This window comes from Rhinolophus sinicus, linkage group LG02, assembly GCF_036562045.2.
Source record: "Rhinolophus sinicus isolate RSC01 linkage group LG02, ASM3656204v1, whole genome shotgun sequence".
In the NCBI taxonomy this organism is placed as follows: domain Eukaryota; kingdom Metazoa; phylum Chordata; class Mammalia; order Chiroptera; family Rhinolophidae; genus Rhinolophus; species Rhinolophus sinicus.
Window position 1 is genome coordinate 85,858,995 of NC_133752.1, and position 23,938 is coordinate 85,882,932.

General features: G+C 38.1%; 1 protein-coding gene across 1 annotated transcript; it reads right to left on the bottom strand.

The window, feature by feature from the left end:
• Positions 1–543: 543 nt before the first annotated feature.
• On the bottom strand, positions 544–11,572 carry LOC109447292 (lysozyme-like protein 1). The gene is made up of 4 exons (XM_019731484.2): positions 11,434–11,572; positions 10,771–10,929; positions 1,451–1,529; positions 544–613 (listed from the first exon to the last, which is right to left on the bottom strand). Exons 1-4 carry the CDS (start codon positions 11,570–11,572, stop codon positions 544–546), a joined length of 447 nt encoding a protein of 148 aa, XP_019587043.1.
• Between the last annotated feature and the right edge of the window lie 12,366 nt (positions 11,573–23,938).

Consider the following 23,938-nt stretch of genomic DNA (forward strand, 5'->3'; position numbering starts at 1 on the left):
TGAGGATTTAAGTGTGGTTTTTGAATTTGATAGGTTTAGTTGAAATGGCTGTTGCGATAACATGGGGGAACTCTCTGACCATTAGGGCTAAGAGCGGCAACTGCATCTATTTGGTCCCATTAGAGTGTCCATCAGCACAGCCCAGAGGAAGCAGGAACATTCTCTCTGGCAGTGCTGAGCTGAGGAAGGACTGACTGTCTGCTGACCAGGAGAAGAATGACCTCCTTCTCCAGGACAGGGGTTGGCAAACTTATTTTTAAATGAGCAGCCACTTTAGGGCCACAGAACCAGGCCTCTTTCCAATAAAGGGAAATTTGTTCCATCCAGGGCTAGAACATTTTGTAGGTGATTTTTCAAGTCGTAACATTGTGCTCTTATACTATTTCAATGGAAATATTTATTTCCTTAAAAATATAGCGTAGTTTTCCCTCTCCAACTCTGAGAAGGAATATTGAGAGGAAGGGGGACACGTGACCCAAGCATTTTGACATTCATTACACTTTCTAAAGAGTTGTTGCAAAGCATCCTTGGTCCAGTTCCAGTTTATGAAACCTCACATCCTTTTTTCCACTCAGACAGGTCTCTGCCCTCACAGTGTTTCTTCCAGCCTTGCCTAAGGAAAGAAAAGTAGAAATAAAAGAGAAAAGCATGACTATCCAAATATTCTTAGGGTCAAAAACCATAGATAATTCACCCAAATAACCAGCAGTGCCCAGGATTTAGTTTCGTTTACTTCTGAGATCCATGGACTCTATATTTTTGCCTTGTTGAGACTTCTTCTGGTTTTCTTCTATTCATTACTCATTTCAGCAACAAGGAAGCAATTTTTATAAAGAGGGGCCATTTAGTTAAACACCTACATCTCTGAAAATGTGGGTTTCCCAAGTGGGTGACCTGATTTGCAGTGTCCACCAGAAGGGCAGCCAAACACATGACAGTCAGCACCACGAAACACTGTTCCCTGCATAATCCTAGGGAAGAGTCCTGCCAACTTATTGTGTAACTGATGTGGTCATTTTCCTCTCACTTCTGCGTGTTCTCTCTCCCCACAAAATATTGTGATAGCCCTCCAAATCTTATCCAAATCTAGAGAAAACTCAGGCTTGTTTCCTCTGGTGTATTGACTTCATTTATGCTTTCTAATTCACATTAGAAAGCAACTCTTTTTCCATTGTTTGGAACACGAAAAGCCATTACAAATTGTCATGGCTTAATACCATCTCTTCTCCCCATACAAATGCCTTCCATGTTCACTACACACACACACACACACACACACACACACACACACACACACACAAATGGAGAAGGGGATAGACAAGTCACAGTAACACCACTATTGGACCACTCTGCAGAGATGAATTTGTCACCGTCCACTGCAGCCACGACAAATGGACTCACTGTAGGTTTTGCCCACATCAGCTTAAGTCTCCCAAGGGAGGCCTCTTACCAGTAGTTCATCCCTTCTGTCTCTTTAACAATTTTCTTGGCACAGATAATCGCATCTGTGAGGTCGTCAGTGAGCAAGGCTAGAAGAGAGGAGGCATAGAATTAGCTGAGACTGTTATTTGAGGTTTCCTTCACTTTTTTCACTGCTTTTTTGGAACAGGGAGGTGGGAAGAACTATGAGCTTAATAGTCTTATTTTTGTTGAGCTTCTTTGCAAATCAATGAATTCTTTTGTTTCCCCAGCCCATCCACATCTTTAATTTCTTGAAGTTTCAGAGGAATAGACCAGTCCTGAAGGGTTTCTTAGAAAAGTGTTTAGAGAAGATGCAATAGCAGAATGTTTTTTTATGCCCTAAAGAAATACACGAGTAAGATAAGACAGTACAATGTTTTCTCTACTCTGGTTAGTTTGACATATAAGATCTCTTTACAGGTAAATATTAAACTTTATTGTAACTTTCTAGTTTGTACATTAAATTTTTTTTAATCTAAGGTGTTTCTCATATGCAGACATTTTTAAGTTTTATGTCAAATACATCAATCTTTGCCTTTATTATTTTTGATGGTTTTCAGACATGACAAATCTTTCCATTGAAAACGTATTAATTGATATCAGCATTCTTTCCTGCTTGCCCAGAAGTGGCCTCAAAATCCTTCTCAATACAAACATGACAGTAAAAGGCAAATAAATATAAAAGTCCAACATCACTTCTATTGCAGGTTGGGTTCTCCAGAAGGAGATGCTGAGATGGGTTTAGATACAAGGTATCATTAGGGATCCACACATGTGAAAGCAATGGGCAGATGGAGAGCTCCAGCTCTGATGCCGGCCATTCAAAGACTCAGCCAACCAAGCCAGGAGCTCGGGAGTGAATACTACCCATCAGACTTGTCCACAACAGGCCCAAATGGCCAGGTCTTTGTACCTCTGTCCCCCTCGGTCACTGGATATGGGCTGCTCCAAAAGGCATAGCCTTAGGCAAGAAGCTCTCTATAGCTAAGGCAGACTCTGAAGGAAGTGCCAGGTAGACTCTTAACAAATCACACAAATACAGTGGGGGCCAACATCTTCCCTTCAAGGAAATCTGGGCAGTATCTCCATTCCCACCATGAGTACCAATCAAACACATAAAACCTCACACCATTTGATATCATTTCTATTTATCAATTGAACAAAGATTTTCTTAAGAATTGGGTAATTCTCAGTGTTGACAAGGTGCAATGAGATAGGCACACTTGTGTACTTGCAGCTGGGAGTATAATAGGTTCAACTTTTCAGGAAAGCAATTTAGCAGCAGAAGAGCCATAAAATGGTTCTTATCCTTTTGCTTAGTGATTGCTCCTTCTGGCTCTATCTTAAGGAAATAATCATGAATACAGACAAAGGTTTATTTACAAAGCAGTTTACCGTAGCTTTATACATGAGAAAATGTATTTCCAGATGGAAAAAAATCTAATTTCCTCATAATTATGGAACTTCACATTAATAATAATTCCTGCATATAATTAAATAATGAGCCATTTAAATCATGTTTTCATATGATTTAATAATATTGGAAAATGCTACCAACATAAAGTTACTAATATTGTAAAAATTTCTGTCTAAAGCTATACCATCAAATATGGTAGCCATTAGTTACATGAGACTATTTAAATCTCAATTAATTAATACAGTTAAAACTTCAGTTCCTCAGTTGCTCTCGCTACATCTCAAATGCTTTCTAGCTCCTTTATTGTGGCTGGTGGTTCTTGTATTGGAGAGTACAGATAGATAATATTTCTATCATCTCAGAAAGTTCTATGAGAGAGCATTGGTATTTAAAAAAAAAGTCAGAAATTCACCAATACTTTATGAAAGATTAGCCCTTAATCATGTGATCACCAATGCTTTTAAATTGTCACTGTATATTTTCTAAATATTTTAGAGATGCATTATTTCTATTGTCAGAAAAAATAACCAAAGAGAATAATGTTAGTCTAAAATATTGCATTTTAATGGAGCATTACAATATCAAATTACTTTGCAAACTCAGTTGAAAATGAAATCTTTCCTTGTGTATGCTGGTTTAGTTGCTAATTATGTTGCTTTCTCAGCTAGCCTTAACTAGGAGATAAACATAGTAATAGATTTTTGTTAAGCAAATTTATTTTAAAGGCGGTTTATTTTTTATTTAAAACAAAAGTCTTTTAACCAAGAGAAAATTAACAAAAGATATAATCTATAAATGTTAACACATTGAGGCAATATATGCAAATTCCCTAGCATTTGGTGTACAGTGAAAAATAAAGCTTTGTTAGGTTATAAAATTTTTTGCCTTGTTTCTAGAGAGGTAAGCATTTAGGGTAATAATATCTATTACTAATAGATTACCTTTATAAAAAACTTACTTTGTGTCAGGCACACATTAAGTCTCTTTATCATTCTCTCTCTTAGTCCTTAGAACAACCCCATGGATGGGTACAATTATTATCCCTATAAACTGAGATCACACATGCAGTAAATGAGTCTGCACTTCAACCTAGGGCTTAAAATTTGTTATCCTCGGATACTTCCCTCTAACAGAGCCACTTAAGCAAAGCTTTCTGCTTATGGAACACTATATGCTAATGAAGTTGACAATAAAAATATAAATGCTTTATTAATTTTTCAAGTAATTATTTATTTATTAGGTTATTATCCATACTTAAGTGCTTGCTATCTGATACATGTTCAGATTACTTAGAAACACTTTATTTTGTGTGCATAATGCTTGCTTAGTGCTGAGATACTGTGGTTTGTGTTTGGAAGTGGTTGGGGCCTGTTTCCTAGGAGAAGTAGGTTCAGAGGGGCCCCAAGGGGTGGGAAGGACACAGATTATACACAATGGGGAAGAAGCTGAGGGTATTCTATTACACTAGGATTGGAGCACACCCCAGATATGGCCACAAAGAGCAAGGTTCATTCCGGGTAAGGCAGTTTGTTTGCCTGGAGATGCCCTAAGACCATGAGTGGGAGATTAGGTTCTCTAGGTCCAGGTGGTGGAGACCACATAAGGTGTTTGTCAGCCGTCTGCTTTGTTACAGCATTTTGTTTCACACTTGAGATGTTTCAAAAGTGCTAGTTGGACATGACTTAGAATTTGCTTACAGTATGTTACGGGAAGTGGGGGCTGGGAAGTAAAGAACTTTGTGTGCGGTGTTGAGATGTGAAAACACAATGAAATCACCACAGAGGGGCAGCAGAGGGGCAGGAATGAGTTAAGATGGCAAGTATTTTAGGATCCAAGCCAAGAAGTGCTTCTGCTCAATTTACTTTAAATAGACAATTCTGTCCAGTCAAACATGAATAAGAAAAGGGTTATGTTGAATGGCAAAACATTATTCAATTGAATAGTTTATTCTCCCACATCCAACAACAGAAAGTAGCAACAATCTACACAAAAAGAATTACTTATTTGCAGTTGTTCTGCTTCAAATCTCTCTGTGTCTCCCCAGCATCTTAGTATATTCCAACTAAAATATCACAATTTACATCTCTTTCCCCAATCTGAAGTGACAAAGGCCAACTCAGATACCCAGCTGGTGAGAAATAGAGATTAATATAAATCGATTCGACTAGATACAAGAGGCAATCTTTTTCTTAGACATCTCTTATTTTAAGGAGGTCTATGCTGTTGAAAGAAAATAAAGATTATTATATTATTAATATGCATGCATGTGTATACATACATACATATGTGTATGTATATATACACATTTTGTTATATATATATATAACAATATTGTTATATACATAAAACAATATTGTTATAAAAATTGTTATATATATCAAATATTCTGTCCAAACAATTTGGACAAGGTAGGCAGGGATTTTAGGAATACAATTTGGTATGGGAGTGAGGAGATTCTACAGTGTCAAAGATGTATATGAGTGGTATGTATACTGTACATATATGAAATGTCATGTACCTTATAAACATACCCTAATGCTAAATTATTTCCAAGTTCCCAAGAACAAATGTCCCTACTGTAAAATACATGGGACAGAATGACATTGTCCATAATTAAACACTCTGTGGACTGAAGCTGAGGGTGATCAGTCACTGAGGGGTAGTTATGATATAAAACCAATATCCTGTTTTCTATTTTAAAGTTGTCTCTAAAAATCCCATCTTATTTATGATGAGAAAACAGATACGAATGTTCCCTCACCTCTTACCATGAACTGTCCAACATTTTAATTTCTAGAATCCCAGATTATCTTGCAGATATACATTTGCCTCACATTTCCTCAATGGGAACTAAATTGAACAATATTAACTTTTTATTATATTAAACTGCATGTAAATTTAAGCATGGCCATGATGGAATAACAGATTCTCTCTCCCACTGTAAATAACTAAAACACTAGATAAAATGCGACAACCTTTTTTCAGACATTACACAACAGACAATGTATGATCATGACTCTTGAGAGATAGAAACCAAATGAGGTGAACCTTGTGATTGCTATGACTTTCTGCCCAGAGGTATTTTCCAAATGAGGGAGGTGAAATTCAGGTGGGAGATGGCAATCTAAGTGGAGGAGACAGAGATCAGAGGCCAAGGCAGCTGGAATTTGTGGAGAAGAATACCTGAGAGGTAGGAGCTACCCAGAAGGAGAGCACCAAAAAGCTGCATAAAAATCCAACTGAGAAAGGAATTAAGAAGTATAAATCGCCAGTTATAAAAATGGCCATGGGGATATAAAGTACTGCTTAGGGGATATACTCAGTAATATTGTAATAGCTGTGTATGGTGTCAGATGGGTACTAGACTTACCGAGGTGATCACTTCATAAGTCACATAAATGTCTAATCACTATGTTGTACACCTGAAACTAATGTAATATTGTATGCCAATTGTACTTGAAAAAAAAAAAAAAAAAAGAATTCCACTGAGTCTTTGGCTGAAGGCTAATCTGAGCATGCAGAGGATAAAACTCTTCAAGGTTGTCAGAGAACAATTACCAGGGACCTGAATAGTTGCAAAAGTCGCACAGGGCTGGGAGATATTTAATTTCTGACTAGCCAGGGGATAGGCTCCTTGCTGAACCCCTGGGATAGTAAAAAAGATACAAGAAGAGCCATGTCTTTGTACTAAGACTAAACTAGTCCTACCACAAAGACCACTCTAGAAATTTCCTGATCAGTATTAACTATTTGCCACGATAAAAACACTCCCTCAAAGAAGACAACATAATCCAGACACTCAACAATGTGACATACACGATGTCTAATGTCCAATAAAAGGTTATCATTACCTGTGCAAAGAGACATGAAAATGTGATCCATGACCAGGAGAAAGATCAGTCAATAGAAAGACCCAGAAATGACAGGCTTGATTGAATTAACAGACAAGAAACTTAAACAGTACTTATAAATATGCTGATTTATGTCAAGGACTTAAAGAAAATCATGAATAAAATGAGAGAAATGAAAGCTATAAAACAATTACCTAGCACTGAAAACCTACAATATCTGAAATGAAACATTTAATTGATGAATTTAATAGATTAGGCACTTCAGAAAAAAGATCAGAGAACTTGAAGATATAGCAATGAAAACTACTGAAAATAAAAGACAAAAAGGGGAAAAGGCTGAAAAAAAAAAAGAAGAGCCTCAGTGACCTATGGGACAACATTATGTTATCTAACACATGTGTCATCAGTGTCCTAGGAGAAAAGATGAAAATTAAGGGATCCATAATGTTAGTATCGAGTAAGATAAACACCAGAAAATACACATTCTGATTAAATCGCTGAAAAAATTGGTGATAGAAAGAAAATCTTAAAAGCAGCTAGAGGAAAAAGGACACATTGCATACATGGAAGACTGATAAGAAAATCACTGATTTGTCTTAATAAACTAGTCATGCAGAATACAATAGGATAGCTTTAACAAATTAACAGGAAGACATTTGTCAGCCTAGAATTTATAGAGAAAATATTCTTCAAAAAAGAAAATGAAACAGACATTTTGAGATAAACAAAATCTAAAAGAATGCTTACCAATAGACCCCCTCCCACTTGAAAAAAAATGTTGAAGGAAGTTCTTTAGGCTGAAGGAAAGTTATATCACTTAACTGCCTGCCCAAATGAATCCACCAAAGAAATGAAGAATGTTGGAAATGGTAAATATATGATAAATATAAAGATCCTTTTCCTCTTTTAAAATTTTTACTTAAGAAATAATTGTTTAAGGCAAAAATAATAAATTGTGAGGTGTGTAACATGTTGAAGTAAAATGCATGACAGCATAGCACAAAAGATAGGATGGAGAAAATAGAAGCATATGTTAGAAAATTCGTATTTGTGAAGTAATATAATGTTATCTGAACGTAGACTATAATAAGATAACTATGCATATTGTAAACCCTGGGGCCAGCATTAAAAATAGAACAGAATTATAGTTACTAAGCCAATGGAAGAAATAAAAAAAAATACTGAAAAATATTCAATTAATCCAAAAGAAGGCAGGAAAAATGAACCAAGAAGAGATGACACAAATAGAAAATAACTACATGGTGGATTTTAAAGTAACCATATCAGTAATTATATTAAATGTAAATGGTCTAAACCAAGGTTCATCAAACTATGGCCTCCAGGCCTATGCACATTTTATAAAGAAAGTTTAATTGGAACATAGCCATGCCCAGTCATTTACATATTGCCTATGGCTGCTTTTGTACTACATGGAAAGTTGAAGTTACAACAGAGACAGCAGATAGGCCATGGAGCCTAAAATATGTACTACTGGGCTCTTTAAGACAAAGCTGATCCCCTGGTTTAAACATTCCTATTGAAAAGCAGAGATAGTTGGGCTAGACATAACAGTAACACCTAACTACACGCTGTCTATAAAAAACTCAATGTAAATAAAAAGACACAGATACATTACAAGTAAAATAATGGAAAGAAATATACCATGCAGAGAAAGTTGAGTGGCTATATTACCATCAGACAAAGTAGATTTGGGGATAAGAAATATTACCAGAGTAAAGGAGCAACATTGACTCTAATGACAAAAGGGACATCCTTTCTGGATACCCTTTTTTTTTTTTCTTATTTGGGTTTTGGCAGAATTCAATTCCTTGTGTTGTAGGACTGAGGTCCCTGCTTCCTTGCTGGATGTCAGCTGAGGGTTATTCCCAGTGTCTATGGCCCCCTCTAAATCCCATGACTTGTGGCCCCCTTCCTCCATCTTCAAAAGCCATCAGTGGTGGCTTGAGTACTTCATATTTTGAATCATTTCTCTTCCTACTACTGTCATCAATTCTCTCTCTGACCACCGCTGGGAAAGATTTTCCACTTTTTAGGATTCATGGGATTAGATTGGGTCCACCCAGATAACCTAGGATAATCTCCCCCTCTCAAGGTCAGTGCAGGCAGTTACATTTGCAAAGTCCCTTTAGCCATGTAGGGTAACATATACACAGGTTTCAGGTATTAGGGATTGGATATTCTGGGGGGCCATTATGAGACCTACGATGGGAGGTAATGCACATGTCCAATCACCATGTTTAACTGAAAGACTCCATTGGCAAACTCTTAAGGAATGCTAATGAGATCGACCAGGATGGGTAGGGTTTTAAAAGTCATACCTTCAGGAAGGTGAAGATAATGAATACAATAGCCCAAAGAAATTGAAAATGAGAAATATCTACTAATCACTTTCAAATGTTTAGTAAGTTTCTATATATAAAATGGAGCAAATTTGTTTTGAGTAAATCCAGAAGGAAAAACTAGGATTAATGGAAGAAAGCTATAAGGAGGTAGATTTTTGTCCAACAGAAATTTTTCTAAATTAAGAGCTGATCAATGATTAGGTGATCTGCTTCTTGAGGTAGTGAGCATTCTGTATTAATGCAGGGCTAAGGATAATTTACTAGATAAATTAACATATTGTTCAATCATTCATACATTCAAACACAGGTATAGATCATCTTGTGTCAAAGAGAAATTAAGTTTACTTCCTGCTCTTAAAGAATTTGCCATAGAGTATTTTATGACTCTTTGTCTTCACTCTTGCTCCTCATTCCCTCCATTCATTTATTTAATTAATATTTATTGAGCTCCACCAATGGCCAGGCACCATTCTAGGCATTTAGGATACATCAGTGAACAAAACAGATGAAACCCCTGTCTTCATGAAGCTTACATTCTAGAAGGGAACTAAACAGACAATCATTTACTGAGCTGTCCTTCTGCTACCGAATACCTCTTGCATCAGGCCCTTCTCTATGTCCCCAGCCAAGACCACCGTCAGGTCGCTAAATCTCTCACCTCAACAATTGCCATGGCATTTAATAGTCCTTTCTTTGATTTCACTCACACCCTGCCAGATTAATTTTTCCGAAACAATGCTTAATCGATGAATCTCTATTAATTTCCGATTGCTGGCAGAAATCAGTACATCATTCTTCTTAGCCTGGCTTCTAAGGTGCTTCGCGATCAGATAGTAATCAACCTTTCCAGTCACATGTCCTATTATCTGTTTTCATGTCCCCTTTGTTTCAGGTAAGACAAATGTCTCCTGTCTCCCTGTCTATACCCCACCCATCCCACATTCACCTCTTTGCTTTTGTTGTTCCCCTTGCCTGGGATGACTCCTCTCTGTCTCTGAATAGCCAAATCTTATCTACCTTTCAAGTCTTAGATCAAATATCACTGTGTCTATAGAATTTCCAGGGTTTTCCTAATAATACCTCTTTCCTCTGAAGCCCACAGCACTAAACCCAAGCCTATTAATAGTCATTTATCTAACTTCGTATAAGCACGTGTACTCTCTTCTCTAATGCCAGAATTTATGCCTGATGCATTTTGCTATCCTCAGTTCTGTGCACACCTATATTTCTTAAATGATTGAAGTAGAAGGTTTGAAAGGAAGTTCTAGCTTTATATCTACTGTTTAAGAAATGCTATGTAAAGTGTATTTATTTGTCTCATTCTGTACAAAAGAAGCATTCTTTTGCGTTAATTGCCTATGCAAGTTAGTTGGCAAACAGATTTCTCCTCATTGAAGATATATAATGTCTCCATGCATGAAAGTGTAGTAATGTCGTTTGCCCATCCCCCCGTTTTCATGGTGGGCTCCATAAAAACCATCTTAGAGGGAATAAGTCATCTTTGGACAAGTAGGCCACAGGATCAAGAGTGTCACATTGAGGAACTGTTGAATAATTTATTGGCCTGGTATAGACCTACTTGGACATCTCAACTCCAAATTTCAGTTAAAACAAAATGAGTGGATATCCCATTATCAGTTTTCTTGTCTTTGTCCCCAAGGATAAAAATCAAAACTACCTGAGCAAGCAACGTGACAGTGGTTCTTCTCTTGTAGCTTTGCACGCCTGCACCACGTATAACTGTTTATCTGAAAAATGCCATAGTCAGTGCTTCCATCCTCCAGGACAGTCTGAGCTGTGGTGTTGTAGCGGCTCTCGTAGTATGCCATGCAGATCCCTAAAGGGGGAGAAGTCAGAAATGCCAGAGAAAGAGATGCGTTGTTTCTTCCAACCCTGTTCTTAAGGGACAGTTCCCTTATGTAGGCTATAATAATGCTTTGCTCCCAACAAACCTTGGGGAGGGTCAGGGCAGGTAGGGCACCCATGGGACACATGATGGGCAGGGATGGCATACCTGAGCTTCACACCTACTCGGTGGCTGAACCTGGACTAAACTAAAAGTCAGATCTGCCCCCCACAATGCCAGCACGTGTGGCATTGTTTTCTCTTTCCTTTGCTGGTGTCATTAGTACAGGACTCCAGGAGTGGGGACATGAGGGATGAGGAAGGAGCAGAGAAGCCCCAGAGAGCAGCAGTTGAGGAGAACATATGAACACCTGGTGGTCATTCCTGGTGGAGCAGAACATGAAAATACTGGGAACAGAAGTGAGTGTGGAGAGTGCCTCTGACATCATGGGGGAGACATCAGGGTACAAAAAGAACAGGAAGGGAAAAATCTCACAGTTTCCAAGGCTAAATCCCTGGTAATTGTCCAGGCCAGCCCTCGCAAATATTTTTGCCAGTTTACAGCGAGTGTAGATTTTGGGTTCAGTGACTGTGGCCAGGCAGCCAATCAGGGCCAAGATGCCGGCAGCCTTCATCCCAAGGCCTGGTCGTGGCAGAAACCTGTCAAAGATCAAAGGATCAGGTCAGACAACCTTGCTTCATCCTAAGATTAAGTCTGTCACCAATGAGAACTTCAAAATCTGCCAGCCATAGTTGTGGGCAGCTCTGCCTAGATGTTTCCTGTCACTTTTAATCATTCAGAACCAGCACCACAGAAAACCAAAGAGGATACAGCACAGGGAAGGAGTGAGTGCAGGCTCTTTCCTTAATACTCTCTACATGGTTATTTCCAAGCAAATGCTTCTGTTCCTAGGATCAGGCAAGCAAAGAATTCAATCCTCATTTATTCATCCAGTTTGAAACCACAGAGGACAATACATTTCTAGTATGCCCATTGACTTAAGGAACAGGACAAAAAGAACCCAGAATACAAAGAGTCAGGTATTCCCTATATATGTGGAAACACACACACAGTTCCAGCCAGAGATGAAATATGCATGGGTCTGCACAGACAACTTCAAGATTTATTGTTTGGGGGTATTGGGAAGGAAGAAGATTTAGCACCTTATCTTTCTTCCATTCTCTTTTCTTGATACTTGTCCAAATGTGGGCACATTGCTTCAAAAATATGTCTTATATCATAAATGCAATGTTTTTCTGGGCCCCTCTACCACTGTTCCACGGAGCCTCCTAAAGTCTGCTGTCAGCTGACGAGCAGGAGTGGATGGACGATGGGGAGTCACAGGAGGAGGAAAGTGTTGAGTGGTGGGAGCGCCCCCCACTGAATTACTTAAAATGGGAGTAGGATCAAGAGCTTCACCCCTTATTAGCTACTACCTTTCCAGAAGCACTTCCTTTCTTGAAGTAACGTGTCCTTCCTAAATATAACGACCTTGCTGGGATGGGAGTGGAGTGACATTTCTGACAACTGCTCATGAGACCAAGTGTGATATTCATACATATTTCAATTCAATATCATTTTCTGCACCTGCTTAGAACTTTTGAAAATTATTAGTTTCTCCTGTTGGAGTTAGGTTCCCCAACTTAGACGTGAAGCTGAAAACAGGGCTGAATGTTCAGCAAGGTCAGAGGGACACTCACTGGAGGGCTTTAAATTAACTAAGCAGTAAGCTAACACCTGTCATCTGGGGCATGTAGAATGCATACTGGCCAATAGCCAGTGTCAGCAAACCTGTCCTTTAAAAAGTCCTTAAAAAAGGACTGCTTTTTAAGCTTTATCGGATCGTAGCTACAGTCATTCGGCAATATATCGTGTATGGCTGCTTTCCCAATACAATGGCTGAGTTGAGTGGCTTTGCTAGCAATCGTAGAGACTACAAAACCTAAAATATAATCTGACCCTTTACAGAAAAAGTCCTTGGTGTACAGCATTGAGCTACGCCCTAGTATTGAGCCAGGTGCTGAGGGGGAGACAAATGAGGTTCAAGATGCAGAGTTTACAAATTAAGTTGCCTTAGGATCTTACTGGTCCCAAACAAATAAAACCAACAAAACAAACCCCACAACATAATGTTCTACATCCTTCAAGCCAGAGGTTGGCATTTCTGGTCCTTTGGGACAGGTAATTTCGTCTGAGTAATTTCAGTATTACTAAAAAGGTGTGTGTATTCCTGGTGCCTCTGCCCCCAGAGATGTAGCTCAGGTGAATGAGTGCAAGAAACACCGCTCTACTTACTCAGTCAGTGCTTTGCAGCTCACATGAGCTTCCTGCATCCCCTGAAGCCATTTATGATTCTTCCAAGGCACAAATGATCTGGTCTTCAACCAGGAACCTTCCTTTAGAGCCTTAGAGAAAGAAGAATTCTTGACTCTTTTGTTTCCAACTGCCTAGAGATTCTAGAATTCTACTGCTTGGGACTGAGGAGATTAGTGCCTTCTAGCCTCTCCTGCCTCTCTGTTTTTCTTCTTCTTCCCCAACAGCCCTCGTCACTATTCAACTCAGCTAGGGCCTCCCATCCACGTGAGAACTCTTCTTTAAAGTAACAGTCTCCAAACTTTATCACAAACTCCATTAGTGTGTGTAAGCTAAAGAAGAAGGCTTGAATGAACCCTGTAGTGCTGAATTAGAGTTAGAGGTTATCTATCTATCTATCTATCTATCTATCTATCTATCTATCTATCTTCAGATTGATACACACATGTATACACACATATATGTACACATATAGAGGGCGCCAAAAAATGTATACACACTTTGAGAAAGGAAAAAAAACTGTATTAAAAGTGTGTTATTCGATATATGCTGATAACAGAAGATGAATAGTCACATTTGACTTCTGCAATTACAAGAGGTGCTCAAAGTCGTTACCATCAGCATAATTTTAATACAGTTTTTTCCTTTCTTAAAATGTGTGTACGTTTTTTGGCACAGTGTGTGTATGTGTGTGTGTGTGTGTGTGTGTGTGTGTGTGTATCTCCTATCTTTGACAGATAAATAATACAGGTATGTATGTATACATGGGTCAGTATATATACATATACATCTTCTAAGAGGACCTCAAAGATGTGACGCTCCATAACAATGAGCACACTCAGCATCCAGGTCTTGCTTTTAGCAGCATTATCTAATAAAAGAAACCAAGATTCCTTAGAAAACTGGTGGATTTCAGAACTGGGGCAGGGAAAATGAAAGATGAGCCTGGAACATCTTATTAGTGCTAACAATTAAAGGAGTGCTCAAAAAGTGAGAAAGAGAGGGGAGGGGATAATATATCAAAGAGACAGAGGAGCCGAACTGAAAGAACTCCCAATGGCCAAACTGGGACGATTTAAGCAACAAAATAAATAACTGCAGTATTGGATTATAACTCAGAGAATAAAATAAATATCTGGGAGCACATACTGATATAAATAATGATTGAATAAATAAATATATAGGGAGAAGGGACAAATCTTACAGAAGAATTCTAAGTAATCTATGTGGAAAACACCCCCTCCAGGAAATGGGGCTCAATTCTCCTCCCTTTGGGTAGGGGCTGGACTTTGTGACTTGCTTCCAACAGATAGAGTATAGAAAGGGGAAAATGGTAACTTTATATAAGCAGAAAAATCTGGTAGGGCTGACCTTATCCAGTGATGAAAGTTAATCCTATCAGTGACGAGTCACTTTGTGTACTCCTGATAAAGTGTGTTGACAAGGGCAATTCACCTCTGTAGTTTTCTTCCTCTAAATCTGTAATCCCAGTCTAATCATGAGAAAATGTAAGTCAAGACACAAATGAAGGGCATTCTGCAGAATACTTGACCAGTACTCTTCAAATGTGTCAAAGTCATGAAAAACAAGACTAGAACCTGCTACAGACTGGAAGCGATTGAGGAGATCTGACGTCTAAATACAGTGTGATATCTTGAATTGGATCCTGAAATAGAAAAAAAGACAATTCAGAAAAACTGGTGAAATCTGAATAAAGCCTGTAGTTGGTGCATTGTAGTTACATTAACTTCTTGATTTTGACAGATGTGCTGTGAATATATAAGATGATAATATCGGGGAAGCTGGGTAAAGAGTCTATGGAGACTGTATTATCTGTGAAACTTTCTGTAAATCCAAAATTATCCCAAAATAAAAAAATCTAAAAAATCTGCTAGTTTAGCATACCCCTGGTAGCCACTTATAACAGAAAAACTGAACACATTTTAAATACATGTGTGATACTGTGATTTCTAATAAGAAATATGTATTTGGTCCTTGTCCCCATTTCTGAAACAGACATCCTAAAATCCTTGGACTTTCCTAAGTGATAAGAGTAATAAAGGTGTCTTGGTATTCATAACAAACCTCTTTCAACCACACTGAGTTTATGTTAATGAACTGACTTTTGGAAAGCCCCTAAGGATGGGGGCTGGTTGTCAGGGAAACCAACATATAATTAGAGAATTGAAGCTATCTGCCTTACCCCCTAACTTCCAAGGAAGGGAGAACGGCTGGAAATTGAATTCAATCACCAATGGCTAATGATTTTTATCAATCATGCCTATGTAATGAAACCGCCACAAAAAAACCAAAAAGAGGTGGTTCAGACAGCTTCCAGGTTGGTGAACAGAATGGATCCATATGCTGGGAGGGTGGCACACCCCAAACTCCACAAGGACAAAACCTCCTGTGTTCAGGACCCTTCTGGACCTCAACCCATGTATTTCTACATCTCATTGCTCATTTCTATCCTTTAATATCGTTTGTAATAAACCAGTGATCTAGTAGGTAAACTGGTTTCCTGAGTCCTGTGAGCTGCTCTAGCAAATTAATCAAACCTAAAGAGGGGGTTGTAGGAGCCTATGATTTATAGCTTGTTGGTCAGAAGCACCAGTAACATCCTGAACTTGCAATTGGCACCTGAAGTGAAGGGCAGTCTTGTAGGACTGAGCCCTTAAGCTGTAGGATCTAACTCTATCTCCTGGAAGATAGTGTTAGGAGTTAAATTATAGGATACCCAGTCAGTGTCTGCTTTGAAATGGAGAATTGCTTGGGAAAAAAACACACCCAATGCACTTATGTATTGTAAAGTGAAAAATGATTAATCTCTAAATGTGACAACCCATGTCATTACTTTGCCAAAGGAAAACACAGCAAATATGTGGCACCAAAGATTTTCAAAATCACTTCTTCTCATTGCAAATTATTGTGAAGATTTTATTGTTTAAATTCCTCATTTTAATAAAAATTGACCATATTGACTTCTTTAAAATTAAATTTATTGGAGAGACAAAGATTCGTACATTACATAGGTTTCAAGTGTACATTTCTATAATACATCATCTGTATATCACGTTGTGTGCTCACTACCCAGAGTCAGTATTCCTTCCATCAGCATACATTTGACCCCCTTCACCCTTTTCTACCATGCCCCCTCCCCTCTTACCCTCTGGTAACCACTAAATTGTTGTCTGTGTCTATGAGTTTTGTTTCTCTATTTGTCTTTCTTGTTCCATTGTTGCTTTCAGTTTTACATCCCTCATCTCAGTGAAGTCATAGGGTTCTCAACTTTTCCTGTTTGACTTACTTCACTAAGCATAATAATCTCAAAAGCCATCCATGTTGTCTCAAATGGCAGTATTTCATCTTTTCTTATGGCAGAGTAGTATTCCATTGTGTACATACACTACATATTAACTTCTCATATAGTTAACCCTTAATAATCTAGTCTGATCTTACTTACTTTTTTATTAAATGTTACCACATTGGTGATATTCTTCTGTGTCACCTAAACTGCCATATATTGCAATGAACTGAAAAGAGTGAATGGATGCCTTATTCTCAATTCCCTTATCTGGGGCCATGTAAAATGAGATGAGGACACACGAGCCATAGAGTTCGGGTATATAGAGTCAAGCTGCTAACCTTATACATTTACCTACATGGAATAACCAGCCACAAAGCTAAGACCAATGCAGAAGTACAAAACAAGTCAAATTCAGACTTTGTCATCCTGATGGTGATTACAGCAGCAGTGACCTTAAATCAATGTATGCAGTTCCCAGTCCAAGGCTTCGGGAGACCTGAAAATCTCCTGTAATTGTATACAATGTGGGAGTATTTATGTACACTTTCCTGGGGATAAACTCTAAATCTGAGCTAATTACAAAAGACTTCCAAAACAGTAAGAGTTGCTACTTTTGAGCGTGCTCTGCCAAGGTTAAACAGCTCATCCTCTGGAGCTTTCTGCCCTGTGTGAAGGCATTTGCATGGATAGGGTAGGAATTCTTCATGGGTCTTTCATGCCATGCTAATCTCGCACTGGATTTTCCTTATTGTTTCTATTTTTGACATTTTTAACATTTGTCAAATGCATGATGAAAGTTCTCCAGTGTTCCAAACACTCCAAAATCCTGGCACAGTTTAGGACAGTAAGATAACATTGATTACTTCATGAAACATACATTTACTAAACTTTGTGGCACCCCAAGAATTTCTTAAGTCATTTGTGTCTAACCCTGAGGGAATCAGTGTGTGTGTGTGTGTGTGTGTGTGTGTGTGTGTGTGTGTGTGTACACGCACGCACGTGCATGTAAACATCTGTTCTTCCCCCGGCATTTTTCCTACTTTTCCTTCCACAAATACCCAACCATTTGTGGACCATTTTCTTTGCCATCGTCTTTGCAAACCTTCTCCCATTTTCACTCTTATATGTCAGCATGTCATGTTATAGCCATTTCCAATTTTTTTAGTCCAAGATAAATGCAGAAAGAACTTGCACTGTGGCTGAACTCTCCTTAACTTCTTGAAAGGAAAATGTCTGTGTGGCATGACTTTTTCCATCATTTAATCCAACTGTGCACTCCAAATAAGGAAAACCAGAAACCTAGCGGGCTTACAATCTCTGGCTCCTGTCAGTGGCCAAATGGTTGTAACTGTGAGCCAGATCATCGGGGTAAGAGGTACCAACCAAACTACCATCAGCCTTGAACGGGTCCCCCCAAAGGAAGCCCTGTTTCTGTTAGAATCCTGATTATGTTGCCACTATTAAGTGAGAAAGAAGTTTTATGGAAATAATTCTAAGGCTCTTGATTCCCTTGCTGTCATTTATTTATTGTATCTGAGGTTTGCAGTAATTTGTAAGCATGTGTTTAAAATTCCAGTTAACATTTATCTCCATTCTCAACGCTGGCAGGCTCCAATTGTGAGAACTGAATCATCAGTGACCTTTTGAATGTATAATTTAGATTCAGGAAAAATCACAATAATGAATCTGGATTCGGTAAGTTTATAAATGAAAGACAAACTATTTATAAACAAATAATAAAACTAAAATGAGATTATTTTAACAGGAAGAAATTCTAGAAATGTTGTAGTTAGTACCTTCTTTTACAAATTAAAAATCTGAGGCCCCCATCAACGAAATAGAAAGACAACCTACTGAATGGGAGAAAATATTTGCAAATCATATATCTGATAAGGGGTTAATATCCAAAATATATAAAGAATGCATACAATTCAGTAGCAAAAAAACAAACAACTTGACTAAAAAATGGGTAGAGTATCTAAATAGACATTTTCCCAAAGACAGACAGATGGTCAACAGGTATATGAAAACATGCTCAAAATCACTAATCACAGAGGAAATGCAAATCAAAACCACAATGCGATATCACCTCATACCTGTCAGAATGGCTATTATAAAAAACACAAGAAATAACAAGTGTTGGTGAGGATATGGAGAAAAGGGAACCCTCGTGCTCTTGGTGGGAATGTAAATTGGTACAGACTCTATGGAAAACAGTATTGAGGTTCTTCAAAAAATTGACAATAGAATTACCATATGATCCAGAACTTCCACTTCTGGGTATTTATCTAAAGAAAATGCAAATGCAAATTCAAAAAGATATCTGCACCTTCCCCCCCCATTCGTTGCACCATTACTTACAATAGCCAAGATATAGAAACAACTTGTGTCCACTGGTGGATGAATAGATAAAGAAAATGGGACACACACACACACACACACACACACACACACACACACACACCAGGTTGGACAGTGAAGTTTGCAAACTTATTGAACAATGTTGCTAACTTTTTTGATATCAGAGGGATTATTCATTGTGAATTTGTACCAACTGGACAAACAGTTAAACAAATTTACTATTTGGAAGTGCCTAAAAGGCTGCGTGAAAAAGTTAGATGACCTGAACTTTTCACCAACAATTCATGGCTCTTGCATCACGACAGTGCACCAGCTCACACGGCACTGTCTGTGAGGGAGTTTTTAGCCAGTAAACAAATAACTATATTGGGACACTTTCCCTACTCACCTGATCTGGCCCCCAGTGACTTCTTTCTTTACCTAAAGATAAAGGAAATATTGAAAAGAAGACATTTTGATGACATTCAGGACATCAAGGGTAATATGATGACAGCTCTGATGGCCATTCCAGAAAAAGAGTTCCAAAATTGCTTTGAAGGGTGGACTAGGCGCTGGTGTTAGTGCATAACTTCCCAAGGGGAGTACTTCGAAGGTGACCATAGTGATATTCAGCAATGAGGTATGTAGCACTTTTTCTAGGGTGAGTTTACAAACTTAATTGTCTGACTATATATATATTTGACATACAATATTATTAGAATAATATTGTATGTAAAATACTTGACATACAGTGTTATTCTACTTCAGCTTCAGTTGTACAGAACATTGATCATGCATCTACAGGTCCATTTTGTTTTTAAGACAGCTCTCATAAAAGATTTCAAGGGAGAAAGATGTTAAAAATGATTGCTAAAAATGAGATTTGAGGTTTCTGTGACTTTAAACTGGTTATGCTTTTCCCGCTCTCTTCTAGAAAGGATAATCAGATTCGATCTGGTTTTTAGGTGTCTAGAGACCAGGAACTAGGTTTGGAATTATTATAGGCTCTTTGGGAAGATTAATTGAAGATACTTATTTGGGTCAAGGGAGAATCTGTTCTTTTATATTTTAAAGACACTTTCCTTTGTAACTAATTGCACATAAAAGATGAAAATGTGCTTTCACCTATTAAAAAACTAGTACAACTTAATTTTTTTCACTTTAAGAATATACTGTGACATTTTTGCAAAACACTTTCCACTTATGGTGGGTTTTGATGACTGAGTTTGTTTTTCCCCTTTTATGTGTTTGGAAACATACAATATTTATGATTATGCCTATATATATTTAGTATAAAGCAAAAACTGGAGCTATTTGGAAGTCAAGAATTCTGCAGAATTTGGAATCCAGAGCTCTTTAAACTGTAGGAATGTTTTGAAATGCTGAATTTACTTGGCTTAGAAAATCTAAATTTGTATTTAGGCATCACCCCCTCCACCTCTTGTAGCCCAGGGTCCTGGAGAGAAACCAGGGGGCGGGTGCATGTAAATCTGTTCCAGAGCCTGGCTGGTACCGGCTGGGTTTCTATCACCTCAGGGCAACGTGAGGAAGAGCAGGGCCTCTGAATCTGCACAGAATATGAAATGAAAAATGCTGGCGTAGCCCCTGTCCCTGAGGAAAATACACACAGAGCTCAGAGAGCCATTGCCCCTAGATACTATTCCTTGCCTCAGAGACAAAAAGTCCAAAAGGTGACTTTATTTGTGTGTCTAAAACGAATGCACACTCACATGAACAGAAGATAAATATCTGAATGTAGATCTTTTGTTCGTCTTCTTTGCATGAATCCCAGGCACATGCATGTGCTTTGTGTCTCATGCTGTGTGATGCCACTTTTTAGACTTGTGTTATTAAAGATCTGGGACATTACAAAATGTTTTGTTTTTCAAATATACGAATAATAGCAAAAAGGTATGAATTTGAAGTGATTCTCTAACACACAAGTTTCTTTGGGGGAAATGTGTATTAATGTGGTTTGGTTTCATCTGAGCTCCAAGCAGTATGTGCAGTGTACAATTTTTAAATATATATATATATATATATATATATATATACACACACACACATATATAGCTATATGCATATATATGCATATATATAAATTATATGCAATATAATTAAAATATTGTAGATAATTAAATATTAATACATATTAGTATATATATTAATACAACTTAGTTTTTTTACTTTAAGATTATATTGTGACATTTTTGCAAAACAGTATTTATATATAGCAGTATTGGATATTATCACTTATTTTCCTGCATAGAAACAAAACGACCAATGTCTGGAACTGTATCGACAGTTGATAATATTTTTACTTTAGTTTGTACCAGCCCCTGTCTTTGTAGAGGAAAAATTATGTTGGCTTTCCTTTACAACTGCCAGCAGACTATCTTGGAAGCAATATCTTAAGAGTTTTAAGGGCTGCGGATCCAAGGCTTTTGTCAGAACTAACTGCTTCCTTTGCCTCATAAAACTGCTATCTACATCAATCTATGTTTATTTTTCTCCTGCTTTTTGATTTGCTTAATGGACTTCAGCTGAAGACTTTTTCAATGTCTGAGGAAAGTAAAGTCTAATAAACCCCTGAAGACTTAACCATCAGAGTTCAGCATCTTTGGATTATTTTGTCTGACTTTCATGTTTGCTGCTGCAGAAACAATGGCTGTAGAGCACCCTGGACCTAACCCTGAAGATTTGGAGCCTAGGAAACAATAGTCAGACAAGTCACAGTTCCCTGCTCTCCTCTCTCATTACATGCTGCTCTCTCTGGGCCGGTCTCCTCCGTCTCAGCATTCTCTGCCTCTTTCAGTCCTCTATCTCCTCCTTCTCCTTCTTTTTGGTGTTGTTTTACCTCCACCTTTATCTCATTTACTTTTTCCACTCTTCCTTTTATTTATTCATAAGCCAGAACATGATATAGCCTAATGTTTGAGCTTACCATACCAAGTGCTGTAAGGGTCCAGCATGATAAATGAGATGTTACTCAGGTCTTCAAGAAGCTCTCACTCTAGTGGAAATGAGCATTGGCCATGTGGGGGGATGGTGAAAAACAAAATATCATTTGTTGGGGGATCAGGGAAAGCTAAGTTGAGAGAAGTAAGATTATGTGATGATGGAAGGTTTTCATGGCAAAGCCGAGCGCCAGCAGCCCAGCATCTTGTCCTGACTCAGGCTGGTCTCTGCTCTGCTGCATGGGAAGGTGTACCCCCCTGGCCCCAGACCACGGCCTTACATGTCTAAGGAACATGTGAGAGTATTGGGTTTGGGCTCTGCAAAGCCCTTTCCACACCAGGACTTGGAGATGTAACAATATATAGTGAATTTATTGGTGCCCTCAAATGCGTTCTTCGGGGACAAGAGGCCTCAGCCTCACTTTGCAGCACTACAGAAGGCAGTAATCCTTTCATCTTTGGTTTTCCAGAGAGAAGTGATTAGGCATTCATCTGGACATGCTGAAAGGAAGTACAGTTGTCCCTGCTTCCAATATGTATCCACAAACTCACTACCTTCCCACCACGTCCTTGTTAAAACCATACTCCTGGTGACATCTTATCTCACTTGGAACCTGCACTGGCATCTAACCAACCTTCTGCCTTCACTCTTGACACTCTCTAGTCCCTTCTCCTCCTTGTCTCCAAAGATGTCCTCTAACATCCAAACTGTGACACAACAGCCCCTACTTTCAACTGCCCTATGACTTCCCTGTGCCAGCCAAACACACTCCAAGTTACTTCTTTGGCCTGCAGTGCTGTCCCTGTTCTGGCTCCAGCCTTTCTCTCGCATTCTCTCCTTTATTTCTCAGGGGCCAGCCACATCAACCTTTTCTCTGTAATATACCAAACTTGTTGAGCTTGTTGACCTTTTGGACTGAAATAATCTTCCTATAAAGGTCCTTATGGGAAAGTAGTGGCTTCAGAAGGACAGATATTTGGGGTTCCAAATGTTCTAGAGTTGATACTCAGAGCACTTTCATCAGAAACAACTGGCTAACTATGGAAAATAGTTTGGAGGTTCCTCAAAAAATTAAAAATGGAATTACCTTACAACCTAGTAATTCCACTTCTGGGTATTTATCTGAAGCAATCCAAAACATTAATTCAAAAAGATATATGCATCTCTATGTTCATTGCAGCATTATTTACAATAGTGAAGATATGGAAACAACCTAAGTGCCCATCAATGAATGATTGGATAAAGAAGAGGTGGTACACATACACAATGGAATATTACTCAGCCATAAAAAAGAATGAAATCTTACCATTTGTGACAACATAGATGTATCTGGAGGGTTTTATGCCAAGTGAAATAAGTGAGACAGAGAAAGTACCTCCTGACGTCACTTACGAGTGTATGTGGAATCTGAAGAACGAAATAAATGAGCAATCAAAAAAGAAACTCATAGGTATAGAGAACAAACAGACGGTTGCCAGATGAGAGTGTTAGGGGACTGGTGAAGGTATTAAGAAGTACGAACTGGTAATTACAAAATAGTCATGGGGATGTACAGTACGGCATAGGGAATATAGTCAATAATATTATAATAACTATCTGTGGTGCCAAGTGGGTACTAGACTAATTGGGGGGATCACTTTATAAATTACATAAATGTCTAACCACTATACTACACACCTACTAATATAAAATAATATTGAATGCCAACTGTAATTGAAAAATAAAAAATAATTTAAAAAAAGAAACAACAGACTAACTGGTTAAACATCCAGATTATTGGGTTTAGAAACCAGGCCTTCTGAGTCAACATTTCTGAATCGGGGCCCAGGAGTCTACATTTTCAGCAAATCCCTCAGGGGATTAATTACAAGTTGGAGAATCATTGACCGAAGCCATCGGGAGCCTTGAAATTTATGAATTTAAAAAATTATTTTACTTTTAAACTTTCTTCCAGATGTTTTAACTGTGTCTTTTTAAAAGCAGCATTTTAAATAGGTGAATGTAATAATTTTATGTTTATTGACACATTTGGGTTTCTTCCTACCACTTTTTTCCCTTTCTACTTTCCTGACATCTGTTGAA